Source organism: Motacilla alba, chromosome 2, assembly GCF_015832195.1.
Source record: "Motacilla alba alba isolate MOTALB_02 chromosome 2, Motacilla_alba_V1.0_pri, whole genome shotgun sequence".
NCBI lineage: Eukaryota > Metazoa > Chordata > Aves > Passeriformes > Motacillidae > Motacilla > Motacilla alba.
Window position 1 is genome coordinate 41,723,997 of NC_052017.1, and position 27,577 is coordinate 41,751,573.

Sequence of the window (27,577 nt, forward strand, 5' to 3'; positions counted from 1 at the left end):
GGTAGGGAGTTCCCATAGAGTTCAGACCTTATCTAAAGGTGAGAAAACCTGCAATTTAAGAGTGGAAGAAAAGCTCTTGGAGTGGCAAAGCTGGTGCAACTGAAGTGACAGAAACTCCCCTGTTACAAGAAATGCCATCCATGAATCACAGAATCACAGAATCTCTAGGTTGGAAGAGACCTTTAAGATCATCGAGTCCAACCCATGTTCTCATCGAGTCCAACCCATGTTCTAACACCTCGACTAGATCATGGCACCAAGTGCCACATCCAGTCTTTTTTTAAACACATCCAGGGATGGTGACTCCACCACCTCCCTGGGCAGATGATTCCAGTATTTGACCACTCTTTCTGTGAAAAACTTCCTCCTTAATTCTAGCCTGTATCTCCCTTGGCGCAGCTTGAGACTGTGTCCTCTTGTTCTGTCTGTTGTTGCCCAGAGAAAGAGACCGACCCCCAGCTCACCACAGCCACCCTTCAGGAAGTTGAATGAGCGTTCAAGGATTTAACAAGACAGTCTCTGAAATGGAGTAGAAATCCTTCAGGGAGGAAAAGAGTACCTTTGAAATCCTTCAGGGAAAAGAGTACCTTTTTTTTTTTTTTTTTTTGTTACAAGTTGTGGAACAGAGTGATTCTTCCAGTGTTACCACATCTGTGGCTCCAGACAGCTAGCTGTCACACCTCCAGGTAAGCTCCTTGGTGAGCAAGTTCTTCAGCTGAACTGACTGGGCTCAGATGGGATGCCAACAGCATCTGTGGTCACACCTTTTCATTAAGTCATGTGTGTGGTTCTGTGTAATGGAGGAGAGCTCTGTCACCGACCCAATTACAATGAAAAGCAAACAGCAGTGGCTGCCTGCAAGACCCTGTGATGTCAGTAAAAGTTTTATCATTGTACTTTTGTACCAGCTTAACATATCATTACTTCAGTCTGCTTGTGCAGATATCCAATGAACTAGAGCTCCTATCAAGCTTCTGGGGAAAAACTGACCAAAAACAAAATACTGTACCAAAATCTGCTCTGAGTTATTTCATGTTTCATACAAATTTAACTCAGCTAACTATCATGGAATTTCTTTTCAGTAGCACAGTTGCAACCAGGTGCACATCTTTTGTCTCATGTGTCTCCCAGCTTCAGAAATCTCTTAATTTCTTTTGTTTTTCTTTAGGTTATTTCACTAAAGCTTCTTTATCTTTTCTGCTGAATATACATTTGATTACTAAATTTAGTTCTTCTCTTCACATGACCTATTTCTTTTGAGTTGTTGCTTGGAAACGCTTTTCTACATGAGATACTTGGTTTAATCTTGCTTTTTTTCCTGTGCTTTGGGCAACACAAATGGATTGTTATTGAATGTTTTTCGGGTTTTTAAATGTAGTAGTTGGTTTGCCTGGCACCTTGGTTTCAGCAGAACTTTTGTATTTGATTGCAGATCTGTGGGTTTAGGTATAATATACCCTCTATAACATCGAACAGCTTACTATTGCATTTCTTTACAATCAGTTCCTCAATGGCACAATTATGCCATGTAAAGGCCAATCACCGTGTACCTTATGAGAATACTAATATTTAGAAATGTACAGAGAGAGATTCAATTTTATTTTTGTAGTGTGGTAGCTGCAATTTATTCCCTGGAACACCTTACATGAATTCTTCTGTTTTAGTCATGGGATAGGGAAAGTAAGTATACAGAAGGAATAAATCAAGCATTTTAATTGGGACTGAAGTATTTTTACTCCTGTATGGAGTTTTGCTTATGCTGCTCTGAAAAAGGTATAGTAGCCTAGGACAAGAGGAAGTTGAAGGAAGGGTGGCAGAGACTTTCAGAGTTAAAGAATAACTACCATGTTATCCTCTCATGTGTGGAGAAGTTAAATAGTTTAGAATTCTTGGCCTAGAAGAGTGATTATGCAAAGCAGTACAAGAACAATATTTAAAGCAATGGATGGTGTGGAAAGGAAAACAAGAAGCAAGCATTCACAAAACTCACAATACAAGAATTAGGAGCGTCCTGTGAATCATGGTATAGATGAAAAAAAAAAATCAGGAAATACTTTTTCATCTGATAGAAATAGTGGAATGTGGTGCCATTGAACTGTAGATAAGGGAGTAGGCAACTGGAGGTGTCTCTTGATTGATATTGAAGATGGTGGCCAGAGACAAATCACATCTCAATTCTTTGGTCACTGATTGCTGGAAGCCTAAGAAAACACCAAGAAGGTTCAGAGCATGTTACTAGATTTTTGTATGGCTTGTATTCTGATTTTTATAATGTATAAATGTATATAATGTCTGGCCTATGCTGCTGCACCTACACTGCTACTTGTAACTATGCTAATTGGATTAAACATAGCACACATTTACCTCCCTATGCTACAGGCAGGCATATTTTGATTTTGTTGTGTAGGGTGTTTGGTCATGTAGAGCAATTCCAAGAAGAAAGGGGGAACTTTTAAAGTTTACTCTTGTCAAAACATTCCATGTACTTACTGGTGTGTGGCTAAGTAATCATACTGATGTGAGTGTTTATTTAATAGTGTGTATTTTCTTTGTGGGTACACCCGAAGTTTCATTATGGTTTGTACTGCTGGAGAAATAACAGAAAGATGTATGTTTGAAGGTGTTACTGTAGGCTGTGTGAAAGCAAAAAAATAATGCTTATGCTTACTAATCAAAATGAGAAAAATGTATGCGGTCATGTCCTTGATGGGTAACTTCTTGTGTAGAGAACTATTGGCTTTTGAGGCTGATGCACAAGTCTGTTGAGAAGACAGATAAAATGCCCACCTAGCTAGAGAAGCAAAAACCTAAATAAGCTGCTTAAGCATATCTGTCTAGGACCATTTTCACTGCTATGTGGTGTGTCTCCGGTACTCCCACTGTTGCTTCAGAACGGTGCAGGTCTGTCTTCAGTCCTGTGGTGTCTCTGCCAGCCCTCTGCAGATCTCTTTGATACCCAAGGGTGTGTCAAGTGGCAGTAGATCATGCAGATAATCTCAGTGAGTGGCAGCTGAAAGGTCGCCCGGGGAGCTTCGGCTGACACTTCTTCAGGTAACAGCAGTGTGGAGGAACCTATCTGGGGAACCAATTCCTCACCTAGATGTGTCAGAGCACTGATGTGCAGCCCTGAAAATATAAACATTCATTCTTCAGTTACATGGGCTGAACTGAGTGGAGTCAAGACAAATAAATCACATTAAAAAATCATGCATGTGTGAGTTATGTAAGAACGGACTCCACACTGTATGGAGTACACTAGTGGATACATTACCTGGATTCAATTTTTATTTGATTTTGGTATGTAGTATGGAAGAAGCTTTAGTAAAGGTCAGTTAAAGGCTAAGGTATTGTTTCTTCTGGTCTTTTAAGGAACTATATATATTTTTTTACAATTTTCCTCCTTATTCAAATATGTTCAAATGTTGTTGAATTTGTCTTATACCAAACATGGACATTTAAAATAACAAATAAATGTTTATGGATTTTGAAATAAAAAACCCCCAAATTGGTGAAGTACCTTTATTACCCAGTGTATCCCTCAGAAAATGATGTCACAGTAAATAAAACAATAATTAAATGTAATCATTCCATGACAAACAAATGAAAAAAAAAGTAAAACAACAATTGCAGATGTACAACATAGTCAACAAAGATAACAAAGTTGAGAAAGATAGTAGTGTATAAAATAAACTGCAAAATGTCCATAAAAATATTTTAAATTATATTGTGCAAATAATATTACATCTTACTGTAAGAGCTCTGTATTTTTTAAATCAGTGTTAACATTTTTGGGAAACTTAAACATATTGTTTCTCATCATATTTATCACACAACATTACTTTGGCCATACAACAAAGTCCCATGAGTATATTTAGGTCTCCTGAAAGACCATTTAACTAAATGGGCACAAATACCATCCATTGAAGGCAAAACATCTTTCACCTTTGAATTTAAGGTCCTCCTTTAAAAAGTCAGAGAGGGATGTATATTTGATTACTTTGCTAAGGATCAAGGAAAAAAATCTAATGTATCTGCTAGCTCAGTATTGCTTATTATTAGGTGCCTAATCAAAGGATATGCAAAATCCAAGTATATTCACAAGATGTATTTCTTCTGGATAGATGATGCTGATATCTGTAGTATTCCAGCCTGCTAGGTCAGTGCTGCCAAGTGGACCATGACCTTCACTGCGGGATACTGTTACTGACACCATCTAATATTGCCAGCACCCATCCTAATTCTGCCATCTACCAATCACTCTGCTTCTAAGAACATTAAATGCCCAGAGTGTTTTAGATCAGAGGTTTTAGATGCTTCAAACCAGGGTTAGTGTGAGTTTCCAACTTCCCTGAATTGGTAAAGCTCTGCAGCTGCACAAATTCTCATCCATTTCCGAGTACATAATCATATTAAGCTGGAACTGGCCCAGAACAGCCTGTCCTACCAGTTGTTGCACAGATCCATATTTCCAGACATACAGAAATCCTCAGTTCTGCAGGTCCTGCCTATCTGACATGTGAAAACCATCTCTCTGAACATATTGTTAAATACCACTAAGGGCAGCTTTTCAACCCTTACCACCACTCCTTTATAAGTGCACGAGGGGGTGCCTGAGGGCTTGCACATGTTACTTGTGCCCTTACACTACATGGTGACTGCTTGTGGACACCTGAAACCACCTCACTTAGTCTGGAGGTGGAATTTCAGTTCAGATAAGCTGGTTCAGCATGGGGACAGAACCAGCCCTGCTTCTTGCTCTTACTTCTGTTAGCAAGATGTCAGCTTCAGAGTGACAACATAAATGGGTGCTGACAGTCACTCAGTATTTCACCACATTTCCAGAGTGTCTGGAAGAGCAGTCAGGTTCTCTCACAGTTAAGTGCGAAAGAATCATGCTGCTGCAGGTGTGGATTTCATAAAGCAATTGATGAATCCTCCCACACCTCCACACTGGCCTTCACCAGGTTGTTCCCTGTGGTAGTGCAGGGAACTCGAGCTGTGAGTGTAGCACTGCAGCTTCTCTCAAAGCCACCAATCCCAGGCATCTGGGAAGAAGCTGTGTCTGTGCATCTCTGCCTGCACTGCTGCTCCACACGTTGTGTGTGCCTCCCTTATGAGCCTCCAGGGCAGTGAGTTCTTGCCACACAGCTCAGTATGGCCAGAGCGTGCATCTGCACTGCACAGCCCTACACAGAAGAGAGAAGCCTTCATCTGCTGACTTTGTGTAGAGCCTCCATGCACCTCAGTACTGCAGTAACATATAAAGCTTTATACGAGTTCCCATGAGTTCTAGGCCTTACATGCAGTACTAGTGAGACTCGCTGTGACTCACATGCAGCTTTAAATACACCCACACACACCTAGGCTGGAGTGGCTGAGATTGTCTGTACCCAGACACCTGACACCCTCATTAAATTTGAAGCGAACACAGGCTCCTGGTTATATAATGTAATGCCAAAGCAAAACATTATTTTTCCTGAAAAAGGAAGAAACCCCAAATGGAACTTGCATTCCGTTCTCTGTTTTTAGTACATGACTTCAGATCCCCCAGGCAAAAGATTTTTAAGGGCAACGTTAATCGTTAATCTTTTTTTGACTTGTACTTGACATTTGACATTATGAATGGAGAATAATTTAATGTTTTGCCTAGATTATTTCACTGTAGTACCAGCACAAGGGAGCACTCCCTTCTGCAACTTAAAACAGGGCAAATACTACACTCTTCTGCCATTCCCTCTTGGCAAACACTAGACATCTGCTTCAGAAGGAACTGAGAACAGAAATAGAATTTCTGTTTTCTACTACATTGCATTTCTAATTGCTGATTGGAGATGATTCCTACTAAAATAAATTCTTCCTAAAATTAGGTTTGCTATATCTGAGTGTGCTTCAAATGTGATTATAGAAATATAGACTACAGAAATAAAATAAAAAAAAAATCAAAGACCTTGATAAAATCAAGGTGGTTTTTTTTTTTTTGTACAGACTCATGGTATTAGATTTTAAGTGAAACACTTAATACTAAGAAAGATAATATACTAGTCTCTAATTAGTTGGAATTTTTATAAAATATCTTTAACATTACAAATATTTTGTATCTGGTGTTTTTGAATGTATGACTATAGCAGAGAAGTCAGGTTAAACATTTTTTCAGATTCACTTTGAGTGCCTTGTGTTCCCTTGAACTGCCAGAAGATATCATAAATCTTTATTACCCTGTGCTCTGAACATTTGATGACAGCACTGGGACCCACGTGAATGCAGATGTTGAAAAACTGTACCTGACTTTGCATTCAAGGAACTAGCTGGATACCAAAAGTACATGCTGAACTAGATCAGCACATGCAGTCAGTTAACAATAGCATACGCTCACCTCCTAGTTCTGTCAGTACTTTTCTTGTCAGTATGCTGTAGAGGAGATCACAGCAAAAGGCTTTCTCTTTTGACTCATCCCATTTTTCTTTAATAGCTAGTCTCACTTCAGTGATTGTTAAAATGTTTCACTGAATATTTCAAATGGTGCTATTTTCATTAGTTCAATATTCTTTTCTTGGTGTTGTTGGTTTCTAAGGGGGCAAGGGCCATAGTTTTGTGAAGTACTGTGATCACATTTATATTTTGATCAAAAAATTAAGATTAATTTATTGAAAGCCTGCAAGTTTTATTTCTGTTTTAAAGTCTTTTATGTGTAAACACCTGTTTGCATGAAATTGCGGTCACCTTAAAATGGAGGTGAAGATATGAATCTGAGTATGTAGATGTAGTATGTAAAACTAGACTTAAATAAATAATAATGACAAGTTTGGGCCTGTAGAAACAGCAATTAATAGCAGTAGGATATCTGTAGTTTTGTAGTTTTACAGTTTTATCATTTTCCAAGTAATGGTGAGAACAGTGAAATAAACAGGTGTACAATTCATACTAGGGGATAGCAGTTAAACAAAGAAATTATATGCAGGCTTGGGAATGTATCTCACAGTGCAACACATACATTGCAAGAAAGGAAAACAGATCTCAGTGTCTTTAGATTCAAAACTGTTGAACAGCTGTCAAATCTACAATCACTTTGCCAGCCGTCTGCCAGTGCTACAGCCCTTGCCTAACTATAGAAGTGAATGTATTTCCCTAGAGAAATCAGTTTATGACACTGTGAAGAATCAGCTAGCAAACTTACAAAACCTACACCTTTTCATAATCAAGAGCTCCATAAAAGACCACTCCCCAAGTTATGCTTCAAGTTACTTAAAAATTAGAGTAAAATGGATTGTATAGAGGTGTAACATTTACAAACAGTATCAATAACCTCATGAAGTTGTCTGTAAGATCACAATAAATAGTTCACAAAGTGTGATAAAAACCACCATATACATATCTGATGTCATTTGGAATGGCTGATGGTGTTCCTTCTCTCTGATTTTGGTTTGCCTTAAAGCATCATTCTGTGGTTGTCCAACAGCTGAATTCAGGCACAAGAGGTGAAAGACAACTGGAATCATTAACTTCTTCAGCCCTCCTACAGCAATTCCCATTCATAATTCAGAGCCCTCAGCACAGGACTGGAACGGGATTTATCGTGTTGTTATCTTCAGTGAGTGTTACTTTGAAGGTAGTGGCTGGAAGAACTTTTGCTGAATAACAAATCCCTGAACTTGATGTGCCCAAACCTTGTTCAAGCTCTTTCAGCTTTTCAGAATAATCTTCATTCAGTTCCTAAATCCAGGCATAGTTATTATTGAAACAGGTATTTGGAAAACACAAAAGGCTGCAAGGCTGCATCAGACAGTATAGTCAGGGACTGCCTTTTTGAGGCACAGCCCCAGGCATGGCATCATGGCTACCAATGAATCTGGACTGCACATTTTGTTAGAATGTGTTAAATTATGCTATCCAGTAAATCATGGTAATTAACCAATTGTTTGTGCAGTACTGTTTCTAGCCATGCACTAACAGATAAACCAAGTATGTTCTGCCCAGGTGGAATGACAGACACCGTTCTCTATAATGCAAAATATGCAAAGAAAGAAAATTACCTTAAAATTGAAATATATAAAATGCAGGGTTTTTTCCCCCTGTTTTTGTAGGACATGCTAAATGCAGCCTTTACAATTGATGAAGTCTCCAGATGAGAGAGAAAAAAAAAAAAAGAAGTGGTGTATGCCAGTCACTGAAGGGAGGCAGTCCAACTGAATGTATTGAAAATTCCAGTGATGACTTACTTCTGAGTAGACCAGTGATCACAGGATATAGGATGCTTTCCACAGCAGGTGGATGGTGAAATCTAGTAAACTACGTTATTTTAGGAATTGAGGGCTAGCTAGTAGGAACAGAAGGCCATATAGATTAATCAGAAGCACTGTAACCTCAGTTACCTCATGGCTCCATTTGTCTAAATGCATCAAAATTCAACCTTTTTGCTCCTGACACTATCATCATTATGTTAAGTGAACCCTAGTGGTTAATTGTGAAGGTTTTACATGAATTCATGTATTATTTTCACAAATTCAGGGAGGCTCTGTAAACCAAGATTCTAGTTATTTGGGGCATCCTAAACACTGACACATGCATCTCAAAAGAAAATCAGAAAATATGCATAGTTTTCAAAGTTCAGTAATGAAATTTTGAAACACGTCTTCATGTACAGTAAAATTACTGACTTTATGCACTTTCCCAAGACATAAAGATCACTTGGCTTGCTGGATCTCCCTCATCATCGCTCAGCCATGCAGGCTACTCTAATACTGAGGCAATAAACATAGAATCATTTAGGTTGGAAAGGACCTTTAAGATCATTGAGTCCAACTGTTAACCCAGCAATGCAAAGTCCATCACTAAGCCATGTCCCCAGGTGCCACATCTACATGGCTTTTAAATACCTCTGGGGACGGTGACTCAACCACTTCCCTGGGCAGTCTGTTCCAAGCCTTGACAACCCTTTCAGTGGATAAATTTTTCCTCATACCCAATCTAAACCTTCCCTGGTGCAACTTGAGGCCATTTCCTCTTGTCCTACTGGTTGGGAGAAAAGGCCAACCTCCACCTTGCTACACACTCCTTTCAGGTGGCTGCAGAGAGTGATAAGGTCTCCTCTCAGTCTCCTTTTCTCCAGGCTAAACAATTCCTGATCCCTCAGCTGCTCCTCATAGCACTTGTGATCTCGTCCTTGCTCTAGCTTCATTGCCATTCTCTGGACTTGCTCCAGCATCTCAATGTCTTCCTTGGAATGAGGGTCTTAGAACTGGACACAGGACTTGAGGTGCAGCCTGACCAGTGCAAAGTCCAGGGGGAGAGCACTGTCCTATTCCTGCTAGTCACAGTATTTCTGATGCAGGCTAGGATGCTGTTTGCCTAACTTGAAATTTATTGTTCTTCACATATAAATGATGAATAACATCTTATGCATGTTTTATCTTTTACTTGCTTCTCCTTGCTAATAATTTGAGAATGGTTTCTCTCCCTTCTTCCGGGCTTAGGCAGGCTGATCCTCCTCTTTTTATGTTGTTGTCATTTCGTTGGACAGGGCTTTTTGTTCCCTGATGATCGTATTTGGAAATAGATACCTAAGTTAAAACGAAATGTTTCTAATCAGATGGACACAGTGTGAAATGGAAGAGATGTGTCTTCCTTGTACCTTACAGATTGCAATCAATCAGCTTTGTTGCTCAGGGTTTATGAATCAAAGCTTTCATAGTTTGACACAAACAGTATTTGTACTGAATGAACGCACTCATATGAAAATTCCTATCAGAATGTAAAAATTGTGCCAAGTGTGACTCAAAAAATAACTTACCCTCCATTTGCAGGAATGCAATTTAATAATGTTTATTTCACTTTTGCAAAGATCCTGTATAATCTGACAAAATATGTTATTGAAAATTGGTAAAATGTCACTGTATCTTACTCTGACAAACACATTAATTGAAATTTAATTACTAAAATTTCAATGCAATTGTTATTAATAACATAATAAGGTAATCTAATGTTAGCCTTAAACTTTAGGAATCTCATCATCCATTTTGGACTCAGACTAATATGTCATTAGCTTATGAATTAAAAGGATATTTTGCTGTTAGTTGCTCCTGACTTTTATGATAACACAGTGTTCCAGTATGTCTCAAAACCATAAAGGTAAATCTTACGAGAATGATTGCTATTATATATGACTTCAGATAAGAGTCAATATTAATCTCATTACGTGACTATGTGAAGTATGGTTGTCACACTATACATACACCTACATGCATTTGAATTAATGAGGATTGCTGTATGGGAAGGTGCTTTCTTTGTGCCAGCTCTTTAACCTTTATCTGAGTTTATTTAAATCACTGAAAGAGAACAAGGCAAAACAAACCAAAAGTGGGTGGTTTTCTATGGAGCTGGTAAATTGAATGGACTCAGAGATGGATCTGGTGAATGCCAGCGTTGGCTGAAGTGTGGGGCAGAGCCTTAGGTCTGACAATGTGGGTACAGGGAGAAGGAAATGATAATGGTGGACTGGGAGTGAGATCTCACCCTTTTAGTGGCAGTGAGATGCTGGATGGGCTCAGCTAGCCATTGAACTATACCCAAAATATGGTCGAAGTTTTAACCAGGTGTAAAAGCCAGTTTCACTTCACAGTAAATTAATGGGTTCTTAATGTAGTTAAGTACTGTGGTAGTCATTAGTCCAGGGAGAAGAGAGTTAACCACAGAATAAAAATAAATCCTATGCTCTTGAAATTTTCATGGAGTCTTTTTTTGTCTCTCTTTTCCCCCCCCTTTTTCTTCCTGCCTTACCACAGCTCATCTATTCTACTCTGTCTGCAGTCTGCATGGTGCCTGACAGAGACAGACCATGAAAATGCTATAATCAGCTAGCAGAATCACAAGGCTGAACTACAGTCACCAACAGATACAAGCTTGGGATTTATATTTAGCTATAGTGCTAGTGCAGTTTGCAATTTAGGATGGGCATATCTGATTCATCTTTAAATTAGCTAATCCTCTTAAGAGCAAATTCCTAGCCTCTACAACTCTGTGATTGGCACAAAGTAATTTACTTTTTGCCATCGTGGTGAGACTGTTTCCACTTCTGAATCCTATTTTTCTTCTGTGAATACAGCATTATGTGCTAACTATTATGTATGGCTAGCAAAATGTGAACTTTCTAGAGAGAAACTGAGAGCGAGACTGTAAAGAATTCATTGCATAGCAAGAATGTGACACCTAGTGGATACGCGACATTGAGGAATTGTGACAGTCTCATCAAGCAATATTGCCATAAGATGACCTTGTCCAATAGAAAAATAAATTTGATAGCAGAAAAGAGATTGATTTTGAATGACTATTTGCATGGGCCAAAGTAAGTGGATAATGTCAAGTCCCCACTGAAAACTCATAAATGTAGGAGGTGTCAGAGATAGTTTTAAAAGAATTGTTTGTAAACTACTAGAAGACTGAAGATATCAGGTCAAGGAGGCCAGAGGCCCATGAAGACATTATGGATATTTGTGAGATGCATCATAACTGGAGACATCCAACATGCAAAACACATGAATAAGGTCTAAACCCCCCTTTCTGTTAAACCCACCTTTCTGTTACTGCCATGCTACTTCTTCAGAAAGTGAGAGTTTTCACAGTAGGTGATGCTCAGAGATGAATAACTCTGTGGTGGGGCCACTGGAAGCTGGAGAAGACTGAAACACAGTTTAAGAAGTCTGATATTCTGCCCAAACTATCTGATACAGATGTGTCTGTCTTCTACTCTCCACTGCAGTCTCTAATACCTAAATTTCAAGTATTCACATAGCCCCATTCTCCATGGTGCCCTATACCCTCACTGCTTCATTGGCTATGAATACTACAAAAATTCATCCCCAAAAGCTAGTATTTTACACTTGCTACCAAACACAAATCAAAATTTCATCACAAAATTTACATACAAATATTTCTATTTATTTCAAAATATGCTGAAAAGTCTTCTCCAAGCCCTGCAGGGGAGCATGCTTTGCTGGCCACATCCTTTGCCACCACTGCTTTATAGTCACACTTCTTGCTTCCTAGCCACAAATAGATGCTTGGAATTATGTTGTCTACAAAAGTCTTAGTGTCAAAATGCAAAATGGTTCTCTTTTCCTGTACAAAACAGTGTTTGGAAAAGTAACTGACCCAGCTGAAGTGCAGGATGTTTATAACTCAAGCTCCAGGAGAAGGTTTGGGCCACATCTGGAGAAGGGCATGAGGCAGCAGTGTGCCCAGGTGGCGAGGAAGGCCAATGCCATCCTGACATCTATCAGGAATAGTGTGGCCAGCAGGACTGGGGAACTGATTGTTCCCCTGTACTTAACACAGGTGAGGCCACACCTCAAGTGCTGTGTCCAGTTCTGGACCCCTCAATTCAGGAAGGACATTGAGGTGCTGGAGCGAGTCCAGAGAAGGGCAATGGAGTTGGTGAAGGATCTGGAACACAATTCCCATGAGGAGTGGCTGAGGGAGCTGGGATTGTTTAGCCTGGACAAGAAGAGGCTCAGGGGTGACCTTATCAGTCTCTGCAACCACCTGAAAGGAGGGTGTAGCCAGTTGAGGGTTGGTTTCTTGTCCCAGGAAACCAGTGCAGGACAAGAGGAACAGAGTCTCAAGCTGCGCCAGGGGAGGTTTAGCTTGGACATCAGGAGAAATTTCTTCACAGAATGGATGAATAAATATTGAAACGGACTGTTCCTGGTGGTGGTGGAGTCACCGTTCCTGGAGGTGTTTAAGGAAAGACTGGACGTGGCACTCAGTGCCAGGCTCTGGTTGACACAGTGCCGTTCAGTCATTGGTTGGACTCGATGGTCTTAGAAACCTTTTCCAACCTAATTGATCCTGTGGTTCTGGGACAGGAGGCAGCACGGGCAGAAAAACGTGGAAATAAACAAGAGGATGAAGTGAGAGCTGGTGGTGCATACGAGCGTTGCTGAAACACTGACACTGGGGCATTTTCAAAACGCTGACATGGGAGCACTCTGAAAGGCCGCAGAAGGGGCGGCCGGGCCCGGTTGGGCCGGGCCGGGAAGGGCCACGGCGAGGGGCGTGGCCAGCGGCAGCGGCGGGCGGTGTCACGCTGGGCCGGCCCGGAGCCCGAGCTGGCAGCGCCCGGTGCCTGCGGCCGCCGCCCGCCTCAGCCCCGCCCTGCCCTGCGGATGTGGAGCCGGCACCGGCGGTGAGTGGGGAGTGGGCGGCCGGCGTTTCGCGGCAAGGGGCTCCGGCTGCCTGCGCCGCCGCCAGGGGAGGAGCCTCCGCCCTTCCCGCCCACCCCGCCGCGGCGCGGAGCCAGTGCCGAGCCTGGGCGGCCGTGACACCCCCGGCGCTTCCCCCGCCGCCCCGGCAGCGCTCGGGGAGGTGCTCGCGGCCGCGGTGGGCTGCGGGCGGCGGGGCGAGCGGCGCAGGGCGGCGGCCGCCGGCGAGCGCGGCCGGGCCGGGGGCAGGCAGTGAGTCACCGGCCGTGCTGCTCTCCTCCCCGGTATTTGCGTTCCTAAAAAAGGAGAGCGAGGCGCAGCCTGGCAGTGGGAAGGAGCCGCGATGGACCGCCTTAGAGCGGGCACGGCCCGGACGCGGCGGCTGCCGGGGCCGCCGAGCGGGCGGAGGCTGGGCGGTGCGCCTGCCTGTGACCCGCTCTGCACCCACACGCCCTGGAAAAGGGCTGCAGCTCCCTCTGCTCTGAGCTGACAAGGTGGTTCTCGGTCATGGGTTGGAGTGGGTGGTCACAGAGGGCTTTTCTAATAAATTGTGGCCGCCACAGAGGCATTCCGTGAGAGTGGCAGCTCGGGGGTTCGAGGGCCTTCTTGGGTTGTTCCCTGTACTTCTGGGTCTGTCACTGGTTTCACAGTGTGTAGGGTGAAAGAAGAGGCCAAGTAACCTCCCATACTACCTCCCAGAGGGTCTGTGCTGGGCGTTGGACAACCTGTTAGGAACATAAATTTGGAAATCACACGGGCACGATTTGGAAGAGTACTTCAACTCTGTTGTAGTTTTCAGTAGTAATAAGCCTGAAAATAAGAAACTGAAAGAGAGTAGTTTTGGGTTAGATATTAGGAAGAAATTCTTTACTGTGAGGGTGGTGAAGCACTGGAGCATGTTGCCCAGAGAAGCTGTGGATGTCCCATCCCTGGCATTGTTCAGGGCTGAGTTGAATGTGGCTCTGAGCAACCTGGTCTAGTGGAAGGTGTTCCCGTGGCATTGGAACGTTCCCGTGGAATTGGAACTAGGTGGTCCTAAAAGTACCTCCAAATCAAACCATTCTTTGATTCTGTGATAATTCTGTGATTCTTACACAGTCAAGGACGATGATTCTGAATAAATGATAGGAGCCAAGTTCACTGAGTAGCGCACTGTTTATTAAAAAGGCTGTTTACAAGAGATAACTGTTCTGCAAAGCAATATTCTTAACCAGTAGGTAATATTTAATAATTATTTAGTGCTTTTCATTCTTAGAATTCTTTAGAAATGGCAGTATACGCAATGTGTCAGGTATAATTTTAGCGAACCCTTGCAAACCTCTGATTACGGATAATGATGCATTAAGGTGCAGTGACTTACCATGACAGTGTAGTTAGTCACTGACAAGCTCAGTTACACTGCCTCATCCCTGATAATGTTTTTCTCTGGTTCATTCTGTTTATACAGACACACATCTGAATTTTTGAAAAATACTTTATTAATCCAGTGCATTTTTTTAAAGACATGAATACTTGGGTTCAGAGCTGTAAATCTGTATGTTGCAGAATTGTGTGCCTGTGAAAAGGCAAGTGAAACTAACAAAAGCCCCATTGAAATTTGCCTTTTTTCTTTAAGTCGAAATTGACAAGTTGAATAGACTTGTTTATTATGATATGCATATGTTAATAGTATCATTGAATTTTGTAGGATAATTTATATGAAATACTGGAGACTGATTTGTCCTTGAGTCACAGAAGTATAATGGTCATAAAAGCTGAACTGCATCCTTAAAGCAGCTTCCTTAGAAATTAAGTATTTTAACAGGAGTGGAGAAATTGCTTAAAGGCAGTGGGTAAATTCCCTTCTTCAGTCAAGTTAATATAAAAAAATTACCTCAAATCCCCAAACCAAAATCACCAAACCTTCCCCTCACTTTTAAATTTAGTAAATTAAATCTGTCAAAAAAAAACTGTGGTTTTTTTGTTAGGGTTTTTTACTTTTTTTAAAACGGAGTAGGTTAGTTAACAGATTTGTTTTATATCGATATCTCTAAGTTGCTTTATGAAGTGATACAATGATCTCTAAGTTGCTTTATGAAGGATGATACAATGATAATTTAGACAAAATTTGTTAAGAAGACAAAAGAGGAATGCCTGGGGTTGTTCAGCCTGAAGAAAAGAAGGCTCAGAGGAGACCTCATTACTCTCTACAGCTACCTGAAAAGAGGTTGTTGCAAGGTGGGGGTCTGCCAAGTAACAGGTGATAAGACAAGAGAAAATGGCTTCAAGCTGTGCCATTAAAATTCTGTGAAAAATTTCATTCTGGAAAGGGTTGCCAGGCACTGAAACAGGCTGTTGAGGGAAACGGTTGAGTCACCATCCCTGAAGGTATTTAAAAGCTCTGTAGATGTGGCTCTTAAGGACATTGTTTAGTGCTGGACCAGGAAGTTCTGCATTAATGGTTGGACTCAGTCTTGAAGGCCTTTGCCAGCCTAAATGGGTCTGTGAGTCTATAAAGGCCTGCTTAGATCGTTTGAGTATTTACACATGAAGTTGTGCTGTCAGTGCTTTACAGCTGGACTTTGTCACAGAACACTTGGTGTAGAGGTTCCAAAAAGTCATTTAAGTGCTTTGAGTGTTATTTGCCTGTCAGTATGACAGGTGTCTTACTCACCTACCCAAGCTGGTTATAAATTTCCTCGGTATGGTTGAAGCTTCACAAGATTAACTGAGAAGGTTCTTCCTTATAATGTGTTTGCATACTCATACCACCAGAAGCTTATTGATTTTTAAATACCTGACTAAGTTTCTGTTAATGTTTTCATTTGCTGACAAATACACTGTCAGAAGTTGCAGGCTGTTGTTTTTGAGGATAGTTTCACCTTATTGATTTGTTTTAATTTATTTGCTTGCTTCCCTCTCAGTGCTGCTTTGCTATACATAGCAACAACAGTTTTCCTACCTAGAGAGTAGGACTTAGATGCCATGGGAGATCAGTAGCATCTTGACAACTGCAGAGGTTGCTCAGCCTGGTAGTATTAAGTGCATAAAAGTGCACACCTATGCCTTCGATAAGCACAGACTTGTGTAACTCACTACAGTAAAGTTTTGTTGGTTTTAGATTTGTACCAGCTATTTTTTAGCACATGCATTTTATTTTGTTTTGTACTTAGCAAGCTCTCAGGAGATGGCGGGAAAAACGAAAGAGATGGTGGAAAGCTGGTCTTTTTTGGATACTGCTGAGTCTAACTTCAGGCCCCTGGTAGTAATTGAACTTGCAAAAGGCACCAAAGAAGAAACCATAGAATGGTTCACTAAACGAATTGTGGACAAAAAGGCAAATGGAGGTGAGTACGGTATGATCTTCTGCAGCACTTTGAAATGAAATTGGCTGTCACCCTAATATGAAGACATACAGAAAATTTGTTTTCAGGGAATTTGTGGTATAATGATTGCTTGCCAATCTTGTTTTGCATTTTTTGAACCCACTTAACCCTATAATTAATGAAAACATTGGCTTAAGGTCAAATGCCAGTTGAACTCTAGAATTTTTCCATTTTTGCACTGAAGCCCTGATAACCTATGTTTCAATGTAGTTTTGATTTAAGTTTTTAGAGCATTTGTCTAGACATGATTCTCCTGTTCCTTGAAGAAATGTAGTAAGCCTTGCCTAAATGAAGACGCTTCATATCCTGTCCATAAGCCTTCATACCATGCTGTAGAACAAAATTAAGTTAGCAGAAAGCAATTTAATCTTGATAACGTCATGTTAGGTTTTATTTATATGTTTTGTTAGCATGAAGTGTCTTAAAAAGGCAATATTTCATTACTCATTTTGGTATACTTCTGGCAATTGAAGTTAGTCTAATTTATTTGTAATTCCTTGGACTTTTTAAAAAACTTTTTAAAAAAAAATCATTATTTGTGGCTGTTGTAGCTTATAGCTTATAGCTTTGGCTGATGGATTTGTGACTACAAACTTGCTTTCAGATCTCTTTTAGGTAAGTTAGGGATGTTTCTGCTTCAAAAGCCTAGTCTTCTTAAAACCAATTGAACTGTTTGAAGAAGCACTTCTTGCTTTTATGGTGTGAACCTTAGGGGAATAGATCCAAACAGTCCCCATTGTTCCAGTTCATTGTTGAGAGTGCTTCAAGGGAAACAGGGTTAAATCAGGGGGTGACCCTGCAAGATTCTGAACAACCTGTGTCAAGTACTGTTGAAACCTTAACTCTTTTTGTATCCTTAAAAAGAGACATTTTCAGCAGTCCTGTTAGCTAGGGCCAGTATCTTGGATGCTAAAATGCTAGGGCTTTTAGACATAATTTTAATGTATTTTCTTGCTTATTTTACCCCTCTTTACTTTAAAGGTGCACAACTACTGATTAAACCACTGGTTACGGAAAATGGAGTTGAAAATATTTATCTAGTTGGAGCTTCCCACTTAAGGCTGTTGCTGGGAGCTGAAACTGTGGGTTTGGTGAAGGAATGCAGTGATAACTCAATGAGAACTTTTACATACAGCAGTAGAAAAACTTTCAAACATTTTGCAGGTAAGCAGTGGTTGGAATCTTTGTCATTGCAAAGTGGTGACTAAAGATTATAAGGAATTACGCTGCTAGACCTTTTACAGTCTTTCTAATCCTTGGAATGGTAACTGTGAACAGCAAGTGGAAGACCAAGCCATGGGAAAAAAAAAAGTATTTTTAACTATAAGTATTAAAATAAGTATTTTTAACTATGGAAATTCAAGTCATATAATGAATTTTGGTTTCTTTCACATGGCTTTAATTTTTTGCCTGTCTTTTCCTTCATGCTTTTCTATGCTTCAAATAGTCTTTTACTTGTATGAAAGATTTTCTTGGAAAATAGAACAAGAAAAAGAGTTGATAAACATGATTTTATTATTATCAATCCATGTTATGAATTAGTGTAGCAATTTAATTCCTGTGAGCCAGTTTTGAGGCTTATGATCTTAAAATAAGCTGGAAAAAATAGAAACATTTTTCCCTGTCATGTATACATCAAACAAACAATAATTAACACTACAGATGCATTCAGAGGGATTTGGGCATGATTAGTGGAATCATTCCTTTTCCTCTTTTATTTTGTGGGAATGCCAATGCAGGAACATTTCCTTTTAAAAGTGCTGCTTGTAAGATATTTAATGCCCTTACAGTGGAGTTCCAGCTTAGTATTGCTAATACTTTTAATGTGCCTGTTTGAATGATGCCTTTCACCACATTTTTCAATATAAAGGCTCTTGAGTCTGTCTGAAACAATTTTTAAGTTTTGTTGTTCAGTGGCAGTTTTGCTCAACACCACTGCTGTGCAATAACTGTTGCAGTGCCTTCAGTTTTGTGACCTTGCTTTCCTGAAAATAGGAAGCCTTCAGAAAAGTTGTCTGTTGCAAAAGTGCCACTTCTGTGTCTCTCATGCCTTTACATTATTAATGCAAATCTGTCACAAATTCCACTGCTAACAGAATCTCTAGGATTAGCTGGATTTCCAACTGCTGTAAATATATTTTTGGCTGTATCTCCTGGTATTTTTTCTTTTTAAAAACACAGACGTCATTTTAGTTTTGTCCAGGTGCAATCAGAAGAATTATCACCTAGAAAAGAAACCCTGCAGTCTTTGTTGTCTTGGTAGTATTTCTGGTTGCCCAGTTAAACTACTATATTATACTGTTATCCTTTGATATTTTTTGTTGATATTTTAGCTTCTTACTTAGTGTATTTAGGGGGATCCCTATAGTTTCTTATTCCTAAGGGGGGAAGAAATTGTTTTTATGTCAAGAAAATCTTACTCTTGTTTCCTTGATGATAAAGTGATGGGGTTGACATGGGTTTGTTGCTGTATTTTTTTTTTCCTGATTCTGGTAATTTTTTGTAGTTGTTTGCAGCCAGGGTTGTATCCATGTGCTGCACCATTTCATACAACCTTCCTTTTTATTTAGATGACAATCACAATTTCCTTACAATGGCAGAGTGTCAGTACATCATCAAACATGAACTTGAAAATTTGAGAGCCAAAGATGAAAAAATGATCCCTGGATATCCTCAGGCAAAACTGTACCCAGGAAAATCAATTGGTAAGTAACATAGTTTGCCTCTAACTCACTGAGTTGATGTAGGATACTGTTCATGGTGAAAAAAAAAAATAATCCTGTAATAAAGAGAAATCCTTCAGATGTTCAAGTCCCACTATTGTTAACCAAATTTGTTTTTTCACTGCTTCAGTAATAGGGCAAAAGGCAATGGATGCACAATACAAGAGAAATTATGAATAGGTATCGAGAAAGTATTTTTTTCAACAGGCTAATCAAACATTTGATTAGGAATTTAAAGAGATTGCTAGTAACTCTCCTGGGAGACTTCTAAATCCTTGCCAGACAAGGCCCTGAGCAGCCTGATTTAAGCCACACCTGCCTTGAGCAGGAAGGTGGACTAGATTACTTCCAGAGGGCTGTCCATCCTGAGTTGTTCTGTGAGGCTGGGGCTCTGGCCTTATGTTCTCTTCAGCTGGGTAGCTTTTGCACATGTTGATGTATCTGTTGTTTTTAATTAGTACCAACAGTAATTTTTATTTAAGTTACATGATTGTATATTTGGATTCTCTCTGTATAAAAATACTGGAATGGGTACCAGTGCTCTAGAGTTACAAATTTCAAAACAAGAAGGAAATTTTATGTAATTTATTTGGTTTCCCTGATTTTCCTGTTTGCTTCAAGAGCTTTTCCTTTTCATGAGAGAAAGAAGCAATGAGAGCTGGTGCTATTTTTATGATAGCTGAAAGTAGTTTGTTGGCAGAGATGCTATGCTACAGATTCTTAGGAGAATGGATCTTAATAATTTTATGTCCTTTTATTAACAGTATCTTTATTTTTTGGTGTTGATCATCAGAGAATGAGATCTGTGTTCAAAAAACATAAATAAATGTAGATGTCAGATGAGTTTATATTGGTAATTTTTTTATATAACCAAGGTGTTTTTTCAAATTGTGTCAAGCAGATGATGATGGGAAATAGTAAAACACTGTAACACTTCATTGCCTCCCTGTTTTTTAATATATTTTATTTTTTCTATGGGTGTAACTTCAGAACAGTTTGTTAATTGTTTATCCACACATGTAGTATTGCTTTCCATAACAAAGCTAAATTAAAATTGTGAAATGTGTAGTTTGTTTGCAATGAAGATGTGATAAAATTTACAAATTAGTGTAAATCGGTAATTCAAAGGTTTTGGTTTTTTTATCTTTCCCATAATTAGTACAATGATGGCTTTGTGGCTATCACTGCAAAGCTACATGTGGCATTTCAGTCCTGACCTGTAGCACTTTTTTGCTATTGAAGCTGGTGATATTGCAGAGCTGTGGAGTTGTTATTATATGTAAAAAGGTTGCTCTTTGTCTTGCAATGGACATCACAGTATTTGCAGGAATAGGTGTAACTGCTCTCAATTTTTTAATTAACGTGAGACAATTTTTTTAGGATTTGAGTGCTAGTATTTCAAAGGAACTTTAGGCTTGGTAAATACACAACATAATCTTTTTACTTATGTCAACTTCACTGTCCTTTGAAGGAGTGCCAGGTATCTATGTTTTCTTTTATCTTCTAGTGAGAAGATTATTGACCAGTGGTATTCTTGTTCAAATTTTCCCTCTGCATGATAGAGAAGAGTTGAAAAAGCTTTGTCACAGCTGGTATGGCCGAGTGAAAATTGGTTATCAACCTTTAGGTATGTGAACAGCCTTTGTATTGTGGTCATGCAGTGGAGTCATGAAATTAGACCACTGCTCTTTTACCATTTGGACAAGTTTCTCCTCTTTTAGCGTTTCCCGTGTGACCTGCTGAAATGATTGTAGACTTGCAGAATTGGTGGTTTCAGAGTCTGTAGTCTGTGAGCTTCCATGAAACAGCATTCTGCACATCACAAATTCTCCCCACCCATCAGTAAAGCAGGAATGGTCCAAGCCAAGACTGTTCTTTCAAACTGACTCTTGACAAGCTCCCACGTGTCTGGAACTCCCAAAGCTTTTTTTGTATTGTAGGTGTGTCAGAAGTGTATTTACAACTGTTTGTTTTAAATTCAGTGTCTGACTGAAGACTGTTATGTTGTTGCATGCTAGCGTCACATGAATATATTTTAGACACTGAATAATCATAAAATGAATATAATTTTTAGTCAGGCAATGTGGAAAGTTAAGTTTTAAACTCTAAACCTGTAAATTTTATTTAAAAATAAGAAAATAAGCATTTGGGAGCTTTCCTAATTATAAGTCTCTGGGTCTTGCAGTTGTTTGAGGTTCTTTCCTGAGCTGCAGGAAGTTAAAGATCTGGCTTGATAATGCTTGCCTCCAGAGTATTGTGTTAGGAGCCTTATTGCATGCTGGTCTTTTGTTTATGTGAGAAAGGGTTTTTTTCCTTTGGACTGACACTGAATCCATACAAAGTTTTGAAGTAAATCCCAGGAGCCTGTCAAGTATGTACTAATTTAGGGATGTCTTTCATGTTGGAGTGTGAATTGATGCTAATGACCTTCACTTGAATATATTTGTTAATGAATTTTTGATTGACTGGGATGTTGGAGTGCTGATCCTTCTGTCTGTTTACCTTTCCTCCTTGCTTTCAGAGACTTTTATCTGGTTGACAATTGTTAAGTTCTTGTTGTAGTATTTTGTAAGCCATAAGAATATTCTGGTATTGCATATGAGGGGTTTTGTGGTAGTTTATTACAGAGGTAATAAACTGGGGTATTACACTGGGGTAGTGTATTTACAGTGTCAATTCAGAAGTCATGCTTCTGTGGCTGTTTCTTTAAGCTGGTAAATACAAACCAGTGGCATACAAGCAATCTGGTTGTCCAAGCAGGCAAAGACAAGAGACTTCAGCATTCTAAACTCTTTGGTTGGCATTTCTGTATCTAATAATTTCTATATTATATGAATAATAATCCTATTTTTTTATTAGTAAGACAAGTGATATGTCTTCTTGGAGGTAATACATCTGTCATGAAATGTACCCATTATTAGTGTACTTTGTCTGCTCAGGTGCTACAGAGACTTTAAAACTTAGTGAGTACAGTAAGTATGTATTTTATGTATCAGTTGTCTGCTGAAGACAGTATCTCAACCTGAGTACTCTATCTGATGTGCTTAAGATTTAATATTTTGATACAGCTGTCCATCTCTTCCTTTATTTCCTTGAGGGTTGTCAAATCACAACTATCCCTTTTTGTCTCTGAGCAAGCTGAAACAAATTTGTTTCCCAGGAATACATATGCCAGTGGGAATTTTCAGAAGCTGGGTGTCACTTGCTGTTAAAGTGGTTTCTGTTACATCAGATATCTTCCATGCCATTCATTGATCAATTCTGTCTGCAAGAATGATAGTGTTTTCTCTTTGGTTGGGTTTTTTCTTTTTTTTTCCCCTTTCTCTGGATATCTGTTTGACTTCCTTGCCATCGGAATGGTATGTTTTATGTGGGTATGTATGTAACATTGAAAAAATAATTCAGATAACCATCTGACTTTTTGTAATAAGGGTGAAGGAAGAAACTAAAAGCAATGATACTCATTGTGTTTAGAAAAAAAATTCTGGCCAGTGAAAAGTTCTAAGTTCATGTAAGGTCAAGTTTGATACTGTACTGACATCTCTGTTAGGTGTAGTCTTAGCTGATTCATTTCTTTCTGCAGATGACATACGCTGCTACTTTGGCGAAACCATTGCTCTCTACTTTGGCTTCTTAGAATACTTCACATTTGCTTTGATTCCAATGGCTGTCATCGGGATTCCCTATTACATGTTTGCATGGGAAGACTACGACAAATACGTGATGTTTGCCACTTTCAATCTGCTGTGGTCCACTGTGATACTGGAGGTCTGGAAGCGGATCTGCGCCATCCTGACGTACCGCTGGGGCACGCTGCTGATGAAACGACAGTTTGAAGAGCCAAGGCCAGGCTTCCACGGCGTGCTGGGGATCAATCCTGTCACTGGCAGGGAGGAGCCAGTGTACTCAAGTATTAAGAGGCAGTTACGGATTTACCTGGTGTCCTTACCATTTGTGTGCCTTTGCCTCTACTTCTCACTGTACGTGATGATGATTTACTTTGACTTGGAGCAGTGGGCTCTGGATTATCATAAAGAGAACGAGTCTAACTTCAGCAGCTTGATGCTGTACGTGCCCAGTATCATCTATGCCGTTGTGATTGAAATTATGAACCGTATCTATCGGTATGCTGCTGAATTCTTAACATCATGGGGTAAGAAAGTTGTTCACTCTTCCTCTTTCAAGTTAGAATCTGACTTTCTTTGTAGAATCCGTTACTGTGAGCTCTTGTTCAACAGAATGCTAAAGAGATTTCCCAGAGTAGGTTCTTGCTGTGGGGTAAAAGAGATGGCCATTTTAATTTCCTATATTTTGAGTGTTCTGAGATAGCAGTTTCATATTTGGTTTAATTTGGTTGGAGTCTGACATGCTGTCAGAAGGGGTGATCCTGCCTTGCTCCTCAGCCTCTCTCTGCCTTTGGTGCAGAAGTTCCCCCTCCCTGATTTAGTTCTTTGTCTGGCTGTCTCAGCCATAGTGCTGGCAACAGGGTTGGGGGTAGAGCATGAGGATAAGAGCTCAGAGGTGCATGGATGGCAGGAGGGATTGTCCTTGCAAGTTGCACCCACAGCCTGGGTTTGCTTACTGTGCTTTAGTCTGTTGTACATCAGTGCAGAAGGCAGAGGCACTGAGGTAATGGAACCAAATCTAAGCCCACTCTGAATATCACGTGAGAGTGTTTATGTATGCTACATGTATAATAAAGACTGGGATTTCGCATCCCAATCAAAATGTGTTTCTCTGGGCACTCTCAGAAGAGGGGGAATGTTATAATAGATTACCTTTTTTACCCCACATGTGTGTGATTTATTTAACAGATTCGGCCTTGTGTTTTGCAACCTAACATACAGACAGAGAAATGCTGTTGTTTATTTTGAGTTTTAGCACTTCTACAGACATGTGAAGTCACTTTCAGACAAAGTTAATAGGTTAAGCTAATGGAGAATTAACTGCTTTGTGTAGCTCCATATGACATTGATTTGCAAGACAGAATCCAGATTACTAAAGCTGGAAACACAGAAAATTAACAGAAGAAAGATAAAGCAAAGGGAGGAGGTTGATGCAGCAGACAGAATAAAAACCGGTGTTGAAGTGGGGATTGGTTATACTTGCCAAAATGATTTGCTCAGCAAATTCAACCTGACATCTGTGACAGTAAAAGCAAACAACTTCTTTGTTTACGACTGTTCAAGGTTTTTATTTAAATAATGATTTTTAAATTCATATCTAGGGCTTAGTTGGCTGTTCTGTTTCATTGATTCTACTGTACTCCAAAAAAAGGCATTTCTGTGAAATGCCCAGTTATGTTGATCTGATAGACTAAAATGTCTTTAACGGGGAACTCAAGGGATTTTTTAATCCAGACTTTTTTGGGTTTAAGCTGATGTTTCATATTCAGCAGAGGCAGTATTTATGTAACCTGCTACACTGACAGCTTGTGCCTTTTCTGTGCTATCCAATATGTTTCTGCTGCCATGCTCTGAATAGGCTGAAAAGCTCATCTGGCTGTCCTATCTTCTTTCCCACCTGACATATTTTCAGACAATATCTGACTTCAACAGCTAAAGTGACAAAGCATGGGACACAATCTGGGGTATTTTAAGCGCCCCTCTTGCACCCGTTTATCATGAAAGCTGATTGTGTGGTGAAAGCTAAAAGTGAAAATTGCAGTCATTTGAGTGCATTTTCACCTGTCAGGCCTAACTTGATGCTCCTGTCAGAGCAGAACTCTGCTGTTTTGTCCTGAGCAAGGTCCATAGCTGATGGTGTCTCCTTTCAGTCTTGTTGACACAACACATGCTAGTGTGCTGGCTTGGCTTCCCAGTTACTGCTACCCTGGGCTTTAAAGGTACAATCTAACAAACTAGCAGAAAGAAACTGAAAATCTCCCCTCCACTTCCTTTTTCTCCCCTCTAGTAAATCAACCTTCCTGAAACATCACGCTCTGACCATTTATCTTCAGTGAACTGAAAAATCTCAATTTAGAATGAGTAATGCATCTGTTGAACTTTACATACTCTAGTCTTGCTTTAGAGTGTAGGGTCTTATCAAAATTCCTTGGAGAGAGATGGGAATATTTCTGTGAGCATTTACTTGTTTTGAATCAAATTTGTTATTTTTACTTTTCATTATATAATACCATTAGTTTTCAGTTAAAAGAGCAATCAACAACTAGACACATTTTGTTAAGTCTTAAAAGCAGTGGATGTTTTTCTTTTATAAAATAGCCCTTTGGGATAAGAAATAGATAAAAGAAGAAACTTTTGTGGTCAAAAAATACTGCAGTTGTAATAAAAAATATGAATGGATAATACTGTGGATCATTTTAGCTTCATAGATTAAGTGAGGTATTGGTACAGCATAAATTATTTATACCACAAAGTTTTGGAATAATATCAACTATTAGATAAGTAATTTTCATGTGGACTGAAAGTGTCTGTTCACTCTTTGGATAGCAATGTGTAGTACATGGTAGGAGCTTCTGCTGTTTACTAATTAATAAATTTATTGGTGTTTTAGAAAATCACAGGCTGGAATCTTCATATCAGAATCATTTAATTCTGAAGGTTTTAGTGGTAAGTATGTCATATAAGCAGCTTTTAAGATTATTAAAAAGACAGCTTGTGCTGTATTTTATTAGTGCTTTCCTAGCATTACCACAGTGACCTGCAGTTTTGCTCAAGGCCAAATAGTAGCACAAATAGAAGAGTAAACAAGAGTTCTGTTATGGTTGCAGTAACTGCTAGACTATTTTAGATGCCTCTTTTATAGTGGAGAGTTGGCTTTTCATTTGCATTGAATTGTTCATTCATTAGGACGCTGTATATATAAGTTTCTGTTAATTGGTGTGGTCCTGCCTTCAACTGAGAGCTATTTTTTTGCACAATTTTATGGTAAATCGTATTTTGAAAAGTTCATGTATTAACTTCTACCTGTATCAACATTCAGACAACCTGTCAGAGGAACCTGAAAATACCTGTCCATCAGTCTTCTCCTGTGTAGTTCATAGCAGATGCAGATCTGTTTCATTTATCTAATCATCTTGTTTCCTCTTTGAAAAGATCATTTAAGTTTCTTCCTTTTTTATTTCCTCAATTTCCTTAGACTTCCTTCTTTATTTCCTTCACCATGTTTTTGTATGTGTGTGTGTGTTTATTTGGGGTTTGTTTGTTTTGTTTTGGGGCTTTTTTTGTGTTAAATCTCGGTGTTACCCATCTGTGACTGGTAACCTCTGGATCTAAAACTCTTGTAGCTATCACTTACAGCTTTGTCTCCTCCTGTAGCCTTTCTCAGAACTTAGGACCATTTCTTTTTCCCCATAGGGTATTTATACAAAATGATTAAAAAAATCATGAATTGTCAAGTGTAAGTTTCCCCCAGTTTTCATTCTCAGTCTGTGAATGGCTCTCTTCACTCCCTGTATTATCTGTGTTGGCCAAAAGCTCCAAAACAGGAGCAGCAGCACTTACAGCAAGTAGAAAACTTCAGAGTTTGATTAAATACTGTGATTATGTCTCATTTTAGAAGTAGGGAATATTTCTCTTGGCCATAAAACCTTTTGAAGTGTTTAAACATCAACTGCAGCTGACATATATAAAGGAACATTTTTAGAGATTGAGAGACATACCACCCAACACAAATATTTTGACAAAGCATCTCTTTTTAAAAAAGTCACTGCTCTAAATAAAGATCAATATACCCCTTTTCTAATGTTATCTGGAGAAATTGCCAAAAAAAATAAAGTAGAAGGTGATGTGTTTTTAATGTCCACATTTCGTAATTCAGTTGTAGCTCTCTTTGTACACTATATTTTAGGAGAGCGTTAAGCTTGTTAAGTGAAAAACTGAGTGAGACCAGTATTGAAAATGTGTTTCTTGTGACCTAAGGCTTAAAAATGGTAAAGAACATTTTGATGGGCAGTTTACATCTTCATGGAAGCCATTAAGTCAAGGCAGCTGTTAAGTTAGATGATATTCTGCATCTGAACTTTTGCTCGAGTACTTAAACCCAATATTTTTATTTGCAGTTCAACTTCTTAAATTGTTTTGCATCTCTCTTCTACATTGCCTTTGTGTTGTTTGATATGAAGCTTTTGAGGCAGGTGAGTTCCAAGAGCATTGTAAGAATGTTGGTGAATCTGAGAAAATAAAGGATTGATTAAAACAGACTTCAATGTTATTCTAAAACATAAACTTGTCAGTTAATATATTTCGCCTATATTTTCTTAGAAATCCAGCTTCCATGTTTCAGATCCCCTAACATTACTGCTGAATCGTAGCAGAGTATTCTTTCTCTCCGT

The 27,577-nt window shown here is 39.4% G+C and overlaps 1 protein-coding gene across 3 annotated transcripts in view; it reads left to right on the forward strand.

Annotated features, from left to right (window-relative positions):
• The first annotated feature begins 13,048 nt into the window (after window positions 1-13,048).
• The window catches only part of ANO10 (anoctamin 10), a 121,964-nt gene continuing 107,435 nt past the window's right edge, over window positions 13,049-27,577 (forward strand). Inside the window, exons 1-8 of one of the 3 annotated variants that reach the window (XM_038130060.1) lie at window positions 13,049-13,177; window positions 16,346-16,519; window positions 17,540-17,722; window positions 19,129-19,263; window positions 20,789-20,908; window positions 22,865-23,434; window positions 25,798-25,853; window positions 27,305-27,379. In XM_038130060.1, coding sequence (XP_037985988.1) covers window positions 16,360-16,519; window positions 17,540-17,722; window positions 19,129-19,263; window positions 20,789-20,908; window positions 22,865-23,434; window positions 25,798-25,853; window positions 27,305-27,379 — 1,299 coding nt within the window. In that variant the 5' untranslated portion in view covers window positions 13,049-13,177; window positions 16,346-16,359. Of the gene's footprint in view, window positions 13,178-13,207; window positions 13,688-16,345; window positions 16,520-17,539; window positions 17,723-19,128; window positions 19,264-20,788; window positions 20,909-22,864; window positions 23,435-25,797; window positions 25,854-27,304; window positions 27,380-27,577 lie in introns of those variants that run through there. The other 2 variants (XM_038130061.1, XM_038130062.1) reach the window with 2 other exon arrangements.